Genomic DNA, 14539 nt, shown 5'->3' with positions numbered 1-14539 from the left:
AAAATCGGTTTTAGACAGAACACATACAGATTACAAAGACTTTTATATTAGAACTAGAATGAGTTTTTGTCCACAAAGAGAAACTTGAGTTAATGGAATCTAAAGAATGAGAGGCCTTAGGGAAAGATATTGTTCAGATCTGATATGCCATTAAGAGATTAGATGCTTTTAATGCTGCCATGAAAAATGTCCAAATGATACACATTCATGATAGTAATGGGAAAAGAAATTTTAAAAAAGTCTTCCACAGGTTCACTCAGCATAATGCCATTGATTAAATAATGACTAGAAGGAAATTACACAATGAAGTGTGATACCATTCGTTTGAATATCTTAACCTTCTCTGAAGAAATTTATTTGCTAATATTCTAATAGTACCCACTGCATAGTGTCTTCCAAAAGAGCCAAATTGATTCAGGAAATAGGGATGGTGATTGAGTTGTAATTCTTTGAGGGTATCACTTCTATGTAAGATAGAAATCATACTCAGTTTTTCAAAAGCCATTGAAAATAGTTCTTGGTAGAAACAACTCTTGGGAATTCAAAAGAAATTTTTAGCTTGTGGAAACACTAATAGTGGGTGATATATTAACTTACTAAGAAATCCAAAACTAGGAACAGCAGTATTGGAACAATTCAAAGCAGTAATGGATTTACTTGTAGAAGGGAAACCACCTAACAAGGTAATTCTTATTATTATTCTAACTATACCAATTATTTACTATCATCTAAATCCAGCATAAATGATGGCATTGAAAACATTGATTTTAGAGTGTAAAAACTGGAAAGAACTTTAGATATCATCAGCATCTTCATCCGTAGAGGCAAAGGTCTAAGAATATGAAGTGAATTATCCAGTCACACAATGAGTATTTAAGATTATATTCAGCTGCAGTTAAGAGAAAACTCAAATAAGTTGGATTTTTTTTTTTTAATCCAAAACTACATAAGGAATCAGTCCTAGTAATTCAATGATGCTATTAGGGAACAGGAATCTTTTTGTTTTTTTGCTCTGCTGTCTTTGGCATCTAGACCTTCTCTGCCAAGCTGATAGCCTCACAACTGAAAGATGGCTGCTGCCCATCTTAGACTCACAATTACACATGAGCAGGAAGCAAATGACAGGGTTTAAAAAAACCCAAAAAACCAGAAAGGGAACTTTTCTCCTAATGAGACTTTCCTTTTTAATTTTTTTTTTCCAGGGACGTCCTCCTCAGAGATATTTACTTAAAATTCATCAGTTAGTGAGGCATGTATCACTTTTCCACTCTTATTTACAAAGGAGGTTGGGATTTTAACTATTTTAGTTGAGTACTTTTCTTAGCCCCCAAATTGGAATTCTGTTAATAATGAGAAGTAGAAGGTTATAATTAATAAAGTGAAGGCAATTTGCAAGGTTTACCACAGACTACCCATTCTCTGGTGAAAAACTGTATTAATCAGGGTTCTCCAGAGAAACAGAACTATGTGTGCATTTACCTTTCATATGTGGATGGAGAGAGAGATGATAGATAGATGACAAGGAGAAATTTTAAAGAATTTGCTCACACAATTGTGGGCCTGACAAGTCCAAAGTTGGCAGGGCAGACCACCAGCCTGGAAAATCAGGAAAGAGTTGATGTTACAGTCTCAAGTCCAAAGGCTGTCTGGAGGTATTCTTTCATCCCCAGGGACTTTAGTCTTAGCTTGTAAGGCCTACCACTGATTGCATGAATTATGGAAGGTAATCTGCTTTCCCAGGATTTAATGAGTAAATCTGATTACTCATCTGATTTAAACATTAATCTTATTCAAAAAGTTCTTTCGCAGTGACATCAGGACATTTGACCAAATACTTGGCTTTGACCAAATATTGACCAAATAGTTGACCAAATATTATGGCCTAGCCAGGTTGACACATACAGTTAACCATCACAAGTCCACTCCTTGTCAACTTCTCACCCATACGCACACTTTAAACTATAGTGAATCTCCACATAAAGGTAATAACAGGTCATATGCTTCATAACATGATACAACTATGCTGCCTACAACCTAAAACACATTCACTCCTCAGAAGAGGATGCAAAGTGGTTGGGTGGTGTTCACTCTTCTCCTTGATACCCTGGAACTTTAATACTATGATGTAAAGTTAACATTTAAATACTATGATATAAATTTGATACATCTTATTTATATAATAAGAGGATAAAGGAGGGAAGAAAATAAAGGTTATATATATTCATAAATATTCATAATATATATATATATATTCATATCCATAATAAAATGTGGAAGAAATGCCCATGACAATTATAGTCCTCATTTCTGTAGCTAGTCACATGGTTGTTGTTGGTATTTATATCTGCCTTCTTCCACCACCTACTCCCTTTGCCCTCAGAAAGCACATCAGCTGTTTGCTGTTCTTTCTCTTGTGAAGTGACCCAAATTTTCATTCCTAAAGGGTGTGGGCTATGAATAATCTTGCCTGAACTGGGTTGTTGTAGCTTTCCATTGACTCTAATCATAGGACATGGCAATTCTAGGAGACATCAAAAAGGGTCGCCTGTATTCCAGACATAATTTTCCTTACCTTCATTGTGGAGCAGCAGTCCATTTGCCCTTGATGAACAAGACATATCATCTCATCCAGCCCATCAAATTCCTTCTTTGCCTGTTGATTCAGCAGCTTAAGGAGTCCAAAGTCACAATGTAGTAGATTGAACTTCCAGTTCAGTGGAATCATTGATGTGTCTCCTGGTGGAATTATGCCTCCATTTGGAACTAAGACTTCTAGGCCAGCAGAACATAAGGTTTTGTGTACAGGAAGCAAAACATTTGCTAGTAGGTTACTCGTGATAATATTGAGTGGTGCCATCCCTATGTGTATCCCTTGAATTTTAACCTTTCAATCTGGTTATGGGAGAAATAGCACCATATGTTGGACACTGATTCAGAGCATATATAACCTCCTAGATGATGGTGCTCCAGTCCTACAAGGGATTGCCACCCAGCTAGAGCTGTCACTGAGTCTTCAAAAGGCCATTCCACCATTCTATCAAACCAGCTACTTCAGGACAGTGAGGAACACAATAAAACCAGTGAATTATATGAACATAGGCCCATTGTCACACTTCATTTGCTGTGAGGTGAATTCCTTGATCAAAAACAATGCTGGGTGGAATACTGTGATGATAAATAAGGCATTCTGTTAGCCCATGGACAATAGTTTTGGCAGAAGCATTACATGGAATGTACAGGTCCATATCTAGAGGAAGCATGTACTCTAGGAAGAACAAAACACTGTCATTTTCAAAAGAAAGCTGTCCCAATTTAATCAACCTGCCACCAGGGAACTGGCTGATCACCCCTGGGAATGGTGCCATATTGAGGGCTCGCTGTTTTTTATTTGTTTTGTTTCCACTTTTTGTTTATCTTTTAAAATTTTTAATTGAAGTTGGCATTCAATATTATATTAGTTTCAGGTATACAACATAATGATTCGACATTATAAAATGATCACCATGATAAGTCTAGTTACTATCTGTCACCAAAGTTATTACAATAGTGTTGACAATATTCCCTCTGCTGGCCTTATACCTTCGTGACTTAATTTATTTTATAACTGCAAGTTTGTACCTTTTAATCTCCTTTACCTGTGTTACCCATTATCTCATCCACCTCCCCTCTGGTAACAACTAGTCTGTGCTCTGTATTTATGAGTATGTTTCTGTTTTGTGTTCTTTGTTCATTTGTTTTGGCTAAGTACTGACTTCTGTTGCTGGCAGATTGGGCACTCAGCAGTAGCTATAGCCAGTCATCCTTGATGAGTGGAAGTCCATGTTGCTGAGCCCATGTATAACCACCATCCCTGCCCCCATGGTCACTTTGTTCATGACCTCATTGGGCAGTGACAGGGGAGGCTGAGGAAAGAGGCTGTCTGGTATCCACAGAACAGGTTATCCTTTCTACATTAATATAAAAATGCTCTTCGGCTGAGGTGACCGTTTGTGGAGCATTCACACAGGACACAAATATCTTCAAGTTTTTAGACCATTCAGAAAGATCCAGCCACATACCTCTTCCCCAGACCTCCTTGTCACTAATTTTCCCATTATGTTCCTTCCAGGTTTCTCACCATCCAGCCAACCCATAGGCCACAGCCCATGAATCAGTATATCTCTTCTGGCCATTTCTCCTCCCAAGCAAAATGAACAACAAGGTTCACTGATCCAAAGTCTGTCCACTGGGAGGATTTCCTTTCATCACTGTCCTTGAGGAATGTCCCAGAAAAAGGCTGGAGTGCTGCACTGTCCACTTCTGGGCGGTGCCTGCATATAGTGCAGAACTATCTGGAAACTAGACCTGAGTTTTCTCCTCCTCTATCATCTGTCACTTGCCTAGTGTTGTGGTTCAGATCATTCTTTTCCCTGCCCCTTATAAACTTGCAGCTAAGGAACATCAGCACTAACATGCAGCTAAGAGCAGTAATCAAAACAAAATAACCTGCAATTCACTACTCCTTTTACTCTGACTGTTCTGTGTGAGTAGAGCACAGTCTTTACTCAAATATCACTTTGTCAATGGGGAGACACAAATTCTATGGGGGACACACCCTGAGTCGACCCCCAGTTAGTCTTCCCTTGAATGTGGATAGAAACTGTGATTTGCTTCTAACTGATAAAATAGGAAAAAAGCAATAGGATATCACTCCATTAGTTAGGTTGCTTTATATAGATTGTGTTATAGAAGACTCAGTCTCAGCAGAATGGAGACTCTTCCTTGCTGATGGTGAAGAAACTGCCATGTTGTAAGATGACTTCTAAGTGGGTCATGGGACAAGAAACTGCTGTCAGCTCCAATTGCTGAGAGTGGCTCTGGCTGTCAGGTGGTCGGGAGCCAGGGCTCTCAGTCCTACCACCACAAGGAAATGAATTCTACCAATGACTTCCAGGAGCTTGGCAGATGATTTTTTCCAAGCCTGCAGATGAGAATGCAGCCTGACCAACAGCTTGATTGAGCAAAGTATAAGCCTACTGCCCTTCAGAAGCCGTGAGATAATAAATCTGTGCTGCTTTAAGCTATTAAGTTTATGGTCATTGTAAAACAGAAACAGAAAAGTCACCTAATGGAAACCCTTCCCTAATCACTGTATTTGAAGTTGGTACCTTCTCCTTGCTGCATGCACTCCGTTTTTCTTCCACCAAAATTTTCACTATCTCCCAAAGTATACAACTAAATTATTTATATACATCTTAATGTCTGTCTTTCTCAACTCTCACGAACATTTCAAGAAACAAACAGGCTTTTTCTCTTCCGTGTCACAGATGTATCAACCGTGCTTAGGTAACAGCTGACACATAATGTACACTCAATTAATACTTGCTGAGAGATAAATGGATATATGCATCGCAGCCAAGTCAGCCCAACCTAAAAGCACAGCTTGAAAACCATAGAGCAGAGTAGCTTGGTGCTTCTTGACAACCCCTACAACACTAAAGCAACGTATACATTCTAAATATACACAGTTCTCTAAATGCGCATCTAGAGTCTTATTCCAGCCATGTCAATCACTCACTTATTCACAGGAAACACAACTGTACTGGCATCTGGTAATTGATGGACTCCTTGATCTTTAACTACTATGTCAATGGAAACAGGTAATTCAAATCATAATGGTTAATTTGAAACAGTAAATAGTGAAATTCTTGGCATTTCATATACTTCCTTTAGAAAAGCTTTGCTTTTTGTTAGAAACATTATATTTTTAACTTACTATTATATATTCATATATATAATATAAATTAATTTATATACTAAAGATTTTATTAAAAATAGTCAAGTCTAACTTTCTTGTCATCTGTCATCTCCCAAAGGATCTTGTAGGAAATAAATTGTCTCAATTTGTTAAAATATCATTATTTATAAATAAGAGTTAAAAATTTTTTGAACATTAATTTTTACATTGATATTTCAACTTTTTTTTTTGCTTTATTTCATTGGCACTTTGAGTCTTTTAAATGTTTATTTTAGAGAATTTAGCTTCTATTTTCTTTCAAATTCTGTTAACATCCTCTTCCTAGGGCCAAACCCTCTCTTGATTGAATGCCTCTTTCTTACAATGGCAGGTAGTATTTCTCGGTAAAGGTAATATCCTTTAGGCCACTCAATTATGCACATCAAATAAGTCACCAATTCTGCTTTTTCTCCCTACTGCAACTGCCTTATAAAAGGTTCTTAGTGTTTCTTACCTAGACCACTGTCGTATCCTACCTATGCATCTCCTTGTCTTCAATCTTGTTCTATGCAAAATTTCATGCATACTGATCCCGAATGATTCTTGATAAAATGAAAATCCCATTGTAGCATTGCATTGTTTAAAATCCTTCAGTGTTTCCTCCAGGCACATTTCATAATGTGATAGACCGGTTTGGTTTGGTTAGACCCTGTAATTCATCAGTTCTCATCACCTCTACACATACAATCTGCTTTAACCATACTTCTCTTTACCTGCATTTTTTTTTTTTTTTAGAATACGCAAGCTCCTATTTCTACATTTACACAAAATTTCCCTGAAATAATCTCTCACCTCCAACATCCAACCCTTCTTCTTCATGTTTTTTTATACCCTTGAAGATTCAAATCAGATGTCACTTTTCCCAGGTAACCTTCTTGGGATTTTTTGGGCACCCCTCTTCTGTTCTTACATTGCACAATAAAAATACCTCAATCAATGATTGCTATTATCTCTTCCTGTGTGTGTTCTCTTATTTCTGCAAAATGCATATACACACTCACATACACTTACTCACATACTCACAGACACACAGACACAAGCCATATAAAGGTAAAGACATTTTGTTTAATCATTTTTAAAATCCTAGCCATTTTAACAGAGTGACTGTCACCAGTGCTCAATAACTGTCTGTTGAATAAGGCCTGATATGACTTCAAAGTTTTAGGAAATAGAGGTGACCAAGATTATGAATACCTAAAATTTAGAGCTAAAACTTTCTTGCCCTATTATACTCTAAATCTAGATCTTTTTTATGATCATATCCTATATTATTTTAAAATAATTATTCTTTATTCTGGAATAATTTATATATGTATATATACAAACCTTATATAAATCCCATCAATTAAAATATTAGATATTATTTGAAGCTTAAGCTATGGTCTTATGTAGGTGAAATTAAGTAGATGTAATTCAGGATCACCAGGAGTCTGACATTATTTCCTCAGTATGACCAACTGTTTTTGAGGTGAGAAATTTACTAATTTGGAGGGTCTAAGTGATTCACATATAAATCAACAGCTATTTATTGAACAGGTATTTTATATACCAGGCATTGTTCTAACCTCCTGGCATACACCAGTGTATATGTATAAGGCATTTATTAAGACTTTATTCAATCATTTCATAAAAATGTGATTAGTGTATGCTTTATTCTCTTAGGAGTCCTACTCGAAGACTCTGACATATCACAAATGCATAACACCATGAGCCTTCATGAGAAAAAAATAGTACTTTAATTATTTTTAACATACTCTCTCTGTAGAAGACTATATTGAAAATATTTGGGACATGGGACCACTTTGGTTTTTCTTAAAGCATGCCACATACATGGCTATTTATCAATTCTATTCAAGTTGACATTCTCTTTCTTTGGTCAAAACTTTTTCAACCCCAAAAATGAGCTCCTTTAATACAGATGAAAAATATGCCCAATGTAAAAAGAATCTCTAAAAAGCACTATCACTTTTCTTCCCAGATCTTGAATTATTTGGGGAATGTGCTTGATATTTGAGGGGAAGGATTGTTCTAAATCACATTAATGGAGGTTATTTGCCTTATGGATTAACATAAAACATTTACTCTTCTTAGAAAATATGAAGAGACCCAGATACCTTTCTAATATACAGTGCATCAAAATGATGAAATTTATTATATATAACTGAAATATACAAGCTCATTAAATTTGTTTGAAAATTAGGGGTTTATTAGACGCCAACAGTTTGATGTGAATTAACCAGAGAACCTTGGCAGAAGAATCCGTAAGCAGAGATGAAAGTTTTCAATTTCAATTTAGCTAAGGCTTAGCTATATCCTTAATGTAATAACATGCCTTGGCATTTTCACAAGTCAAAGATACAAAAAATATTTTTACTAGAAGTGAATTGTCACAAATGTATTTTCCTTAGATGAGGTCAAAGATAATGTACTGGAAAATTCCCACAATAATAATAGTAACTTTAACATTGCCAAAGAGCCAAATACTATTAATCATTTCCATATTTCTTAACAGAGGCTCAAAGAACTGAAACAAAGGGAATTTGCTCGAAATGTAGCATCTAAATCCAGGAAAGATGAAAGAAAACAGGAAAAGGCACTCCAACGCCTGCACAAGCTGGCCGAGCTAAGAAAGGAAACTGTGTGGTGAGTGTGCAATGAAATCTTAAGTTTTCTTAAAACATAATGACCAAAAAAAAAAAAAAAGGACATAGAAATAAAGGGCATAATTCTATTTATTTCTGTACCCAGAATAAGAGACTCACATTTTCATGGCTTTCTGTGGGCTGCAGACAGTAATTTGAATTTGAATTTTATGCAAAGACCTGTTTAATGCACATTTCAATATAAAGCCAATATTCCTATAATTTTACTTTTCTAAAAAATTAATTTCAAATTACTCTGCTATTTACACTTGGCTGAAAGCCATTCTGTTCCTCAGTGGAAATTCAAAGTATTCGATTGAAGAAGAGAACAAAGCACCATCTCATGACCTTTGTTAAAAAAGGAGTTTTAAGAGGAACTAATTCTTAATTGAAAATTTGGAGAACTTTTATTTGAAAGTATCTTTTATAAAAAAAAATAAAGGTTAGAAAGACCCTATGAACTTTAGAGGCAAGTCAAAATTAATTTCACTGTGAGTAAACAGTAACAACTGTTAGAAGTTCAAAGATCTCACACTTTGACCTGCTTCTAACAGTGAACAGTCACAGTGTTACAATACAGAATTTATAATTCAGGCCAGGAAACTGTTCCAAAAAGAAGACAACTTTTTAGAGTGTTCTCTCCACCTAACCCAAAATAAACAGGCCTCTTTTATTATTGTTTAAAATGAAACTATTTTATAGCAAATCTGTTTTATACTGGATATAGAGGTAGGGAATATATTGTTATATCATAAAATTCTTTGGGGTGTCAAGTTTGGAAAAATCAAGGGAAAATTTAAATGTATTTTGAATCCTCTAGGGAACTGCTAAAAACAAACACAACTGCTATTCAATCATACCAACCAGATATTTTTACTCTCTGTGGTAATAAGTGAAAAATTATACAAGTGCAAGTTAATGTTATAGAGAATCATAGGGCCTGTGCAATTTAATGTCTGAAAGTAGCATTTGCAAATGTAAATTCTAACACAATGAGAAAACTAGAGTTAATAATAAGATATGCACAAGAAGAAGCAAAACTGGGGCGCCTGGGTGACTCAGTCGGTTAAGCATCTGCCTTCAGCTCAGGTCATGATCCCAGGGTCCCAGGATGAACCCCACATTGAGCTCCCTGTTCAGCGGGGAGTCTGCTTCTCCCTCTCCCTCTGCTGCTCCCCCTGCTTGTACTCTCTCTCTCAAATAGATAAATAAAATCTTTAAAAAAAAGAAAAAAAGAAAAACTTCTTATCTAAATTACTTTCTTCAATAACAGTACATATTTCATGGTACACAATTTTCCCATTAATTTGGGGCCTCTAAAGATGTGCAAAATAAGAAGTATTATTGTTTCTTAATATCAAATATGGCAGTGAAATGGCCGATTGTGTTACAGATTACATAAAGAAAATATTCAACTAAAAAATTAGGGGGCATTTATAACTTCTAAGAAACTAAATTTAATAGAATGGAAAATTCTGCACAGCATGATTCTGTTCTGGTAAAGATGACATTTAGGTAGCTCCTTGTTTATGTGGCAGACAGTATAGTTCTTTTTATTAAGAACCCACTATTTATGGTGTACTGCAATGCCAAATAAACAGAAATTACATCTTAAGTAAATAGTCTTTTGTCCTATACTTACTGTATATTATGATATTATTTATAACTTCAGGGTAATTTTCAAATATTAAGAACAGCAAGTCTAAAAGAAGTTCTAAAGTTAGTATCTCTTACTTAATTTTGCATTGCAACATTCCTCTTTGCCTGGGGTAGACTCTCAGTGAACATTGGCTGAATTGAATTATTGAACTGAATTCCCAGCCCTTCTGAAGTCATAATTTTTTTAAAACTTTCTTCGTATTCCCCACATAGTATTAATGATATTAAGTATTTGTGAATTTAAATAATTTTATTTTAGCGATTCTACAGTACTCCAAAATACCACTGAAGAAGCCATGAGTCTAAAGAATCTTGGTCAGGAAGAACTGGTTGAGAACACAGGAGTGTCCCTGGCACTGCTGTTGATAGCTGTAAAAGTAACTTCAAGAGAGTATGACCAACTTATCCCAAACAATAACCAATAACTAAATGCAGCTGTAGCACTATGGAAGGGAACTATACTATATGAAAGTAATTCTCTTATGAAGATTTTAAAATTTGAAAAAGAAATCTTATGATGACATTTCTAAAATATAAATGTTTGAACATTTTTCCTCAAAAGTGTCCTACCTAATATACACTTTTCTTTTTGTAGTGCTCCTGGAAGTGGCCCCATGTTCAAGTCAACAACTGTTACTGTGAAAGAAAATTGTAATGAAATTTCCCAAAGAGTTGTTGTGGATTCAGTTAATAACCAGGAAGATTTCAAATATACTTTGATTCACAGTGAAAAGAATACTAGAGATGTTACCACTGTTGCTGCAGATCCAGAAAGTGCAAATAATTATACAGCAAAAAATAACCAACTTGGGGACCAAGCCCAAGGAATTCACAGACACAAAATTGGCTTTTCTTTTGCATTTCCAAAGAAAGCATCCGTGAAGCTGGAGTCTTCAGCTGCAGCCTTCTCCGAATACAATGATGATGCCTCTGTGGAAAAAGGATTTAGCAGAAAAAGTAGATTTGTCCCTGGTGCTTGTCATCTTCAACTATCTTCACCAACAGATGTGCTTTTGAGTTCTGAGGAGAAAGCTAACTCTTTTCATCCACCAGAAGGAATGTGCACTGACAAAGAAACTGCTCACACTCAAGAGATGAAAGAATTTATTAGTGAAAAAGATACATTTCTATTACCCTCATTTTGCCAGTTTCAACTCCCTTTATCTTCCGATGCAGATTGCCAAAATTCAGTCCCATTAGATCAAATACCACTGGAAGATGTTATTATTAATGAAGACATACCTAGGAGTGATAACAGTTCTGAATTGTTAGGAAATAAATCCACAGTTCTTGATTTCGCTAATGATTGCTTATCTTTGCAAACTACCACAGAGGAAAATGTTAAGGACAGTGATGCATCTACAGTTGAAACTGCAAATAAAAATTATGGTCCTGAGAGGTTGGCCCCTTCACATTCTGAAGAGGAAAATATAACCTTACATAAAAAAACAGATTTATCTAAGAGACCATGTGAGCCATTTGTACCTGTACTTAACAAAGATGGATCCACAATCCTTCAGTGGCCATCAGAAATGCTGATTTACACAACTACACAACCATCAATTTCCTATAGCTGTAATCCTCTCTGTTTTGACTTCAAGGCAGCTAAATTAAACAACCATCTAGATAAAAATAAGCTGCCCTTAAATGATCTTTCTTTTCAGCAGAGGGGAGAAGACATTTGCAAGAGACCAGTTTCAGAATGCAAGAACACCTCTCTTGCAGGACTCACTGATTATGACACTGGAGGTAGCAGAAATGAATGCACCCAAGTCACTCCTCTTTTGGTTGCTGATACTCCCTCCAATAACTGTAATTCTGGAAAAAATGAGACTGTGGGTCAGAGGAATAGAAATATTTCCTGTAGGATCAGAAGAACAAAAAAATACAATTTGACTAAAAATCAAGTGAAACAGGACACTCTAGATGAGAAATATAACAAAATAAGGTTGAAAGATACTCATGAACACTGGTTCCATAAAAGTAGAAGGAAGAAAAAAAGAAAAAAGTTATGTCAGCATCACCATGGGGAGAAAACCAAAGAACCAGAAATTCGCTTCAAAATGGAATCAGAAAATTGTTACACTGATATAACTAGGAAAAATCTACTGGAAACAATTTCAGAAAAGCGGTGTCTAGCTGCAGAGCAATTACTGGACTCACATCAGCTACCTGACAAAAGGCCCAAATCGTCGTCCATATGCTTAAGTGAAAATGAAGAAATGTGTAAAGCCCAGAACACTGAATATGATAGTAATAATGCTATCAGTTCTAAAAATCACTGTACAAAGAACTCAGTTGTTTTAAGTGAACAATCCAATCCAACAATGCTACATTCTGGGAAACCTAATTTAACTTACTCCAGAACTTACTGTAGTTGGAAAGTTAAAATGGCCAGCTGTAGTCAGGATCACAGATGCCTAGCTCTTCAAAACGACATGAGCTGCCTGAGTCAGAACCAGGCTGTTAAAAGAGGTTACAATTCTCTCATTAACGAATCAGAAAGATCCCATCGAAAACGCAGACAACATTCATGTTCTTACTCTTCAGACGAAAGCTTAAATCGACAGAATTATATACCAGAGGAATTTCTGAGACCGCCCCGGGCTTCCGCTCCCTGCAAGCCTAAAAGGAAACGGAGGAGAAAAAGAAGCAGATTCCACATCGGACCTCAAGCTTTTGAACTCAAAGACAACACCCATTATCCCAGGAAAGGCAATTCTTCCTTAGGTCACCAGGATGAGTTAGTAAGTAAGGACAAAAACGGGGAAATAAAGGCACAGGAAATTGCGAATGCGGAGAGGAACTCCGACCCAGCGGATCAGGCGGAAGACAAGCACACCTTGCACCTGGGCAGTCCCCTTGCTCCTGAAGCCCGGGGCGAGGCTGAGCATTCGGTGATGGCGGCCACTTCCGGGGAAGCGGCAGACATTTCCCAAGAACACGCCGCATCTGGCCACGCAGCCAGTGCCCCGACGGAAGAAGAAACGGACAATGCCTTGCTGGGACGCCAAGAAAGAAGTGAGGATATAAATATTCACGAGAAGCAAATTCCTCTCAAGGTGCCTAATCCTGAGAGGAGCTTGAGGCAGTCACAGCCGAAATCATACCTCTGCCATTACGAACTGGCCGAGGCCCTTCCGCCAGGAAAGGTGAATGAGGCATCCACCGAGTGGCTGCGTTTTAATTCGGGCATCCTTAACACACAACCGCCCCTGCCGTTCAAGGAAGCCCCCGTCAGTGGTCACACCTTTGTAACGACAGAGCAAATCCTGGCTCCATTAGCTTTACCAGAACAGGCACTACTGATCCCAATAGAAAACCCCGAGAAATTCCGAAACCTGCCCTGTGAGGTCTACCAGCACATCCTGCCGCCCAACATGCTGGCCAACAAGGTCAAGTTTACTTTTCCTCCAGCGGCCCTCCCACCGCCTAGCACACCTCTGCAGCCTTTGCCTCTGCCACAGCCCTTATGTTCTACCTCCGTAACCACTCTCCACCACGCTGTTCTGCAGCAGCACGCGGCCGCCGCCGCCGCCGCCGCCGCTGCCGCCGCCGCCGCCGCGGGAACCTTCAAAGTGCTCCAGCCCCACCAACAGTTTGTGTCCCAAGCTCCGGCTCTCCCCAGAACACCGTTACCTCGGATCTCAGTAGGACCGGTCGGACCACGGCTTTGTCCTGGCAATCAGCCACCTTTTGTTGCTCCTCCTCAGATGCCAATCATCCCAGCTTCAGTTCTTCATCCTAGCCATCTGGCTTTCCCACCTTTACCCCATGCCCTCTTTCCTTCGCTGCTTTCCCCGCACCCTACTGTCATCCCACTACAGCCCCTCTTCTAGTCATCGCCATACGAGGGAGAGAAAATATTTGTGTGAAAACTATTGCTATATGCGTAAACGCTCATCTTCGTGGATAACGAATTCCCTATTTGAATGGTGGAAATAAACTAGCCAAGATACGGCCTCGCTGATATGAAATCATTTACTGTAGGTGTAATGATGCAAATAAATTCTTAAGTTTCTGATATATAATATTATTAAGGCACTGGATAGTTTGCAAATCAATACAATATATGCTGTATATTAAGATGGTGTCTTAAGAGTATGTATAATGTACATAAAATATATTTATAGTACTGTATTTTATGTTGTAAAGTATGCTCCTTGGTTTTTTTTTTAACCTTTGTGTATTTGCACCTATTTAATGTTTAGACAAAGCTGATGGCACTACGTTTTGTACCATGTTCCTTGAAACTGTAAATTCAGTGAAATATATCTCTTGCAATAAATTTTTGTTAAGTATTTAAGTAAATCAAACTTTGTTTTAGTTCGTTTTCACTGTCCTGGGAATGTATAGTAACAGTAGGTTTTGGATTTACATTGTTTCTTCTGTACACTGGCATCTCTGAGCCTCAGAGGCTCAACAGAATACCTTTGGAGCTCTATCAATACTTAAACTGTAA

The 14539-nt window shown here is 37.4% G+C and overlaps 1 protein-coding gene across 1 annotated transcript in view; it reads left to right on the top strand.

Annotated features, from left to right (window-relative positions):
* Positions 1-13916, top strand: part of ZNF804A (zinc finger protein 804A) — a 280523-nt gene extending 266607 nt beyond the window's left edge. The window contains exons 3-4 of the mRNA XM_028122193.1: positions 8289-8419; positions 10673-13916. Of these exons, the coding sequence (XP_027977994.1) occupies positions 8289-8419; positions 10673-13916 (3375 nt within the window). The remainder of the gene's footprint in view (positions 1-8288; positions 8420-10672) is intronic.
* The last annotated feature ends 623 nt before the right edge of the window (positions 13917-14539 follow it).

Source organism: Eumetopias jubatus, unplaced genomic scaffold, assembly GCF_037043125.1.
Source record: "Eumetopias jubatus isolate StellerSeaLion01/CBP00866 unplaced genomic scaffold, mEumJub1_p1.0 scaffold_3, whole genome shotgun sequence".
NCBI classification, from domain to species: Eukaryota; Metazoa; Chordata; class Mammalia; order Carnivora; family Otariidae; genus Eumetopias; species Eumetopias jubatus.
The sequence above is the reverse complement of the archived record's forward strand: the minus strand, read 5'-3'. Positions and strand labels throughout refer to the sequence as shown.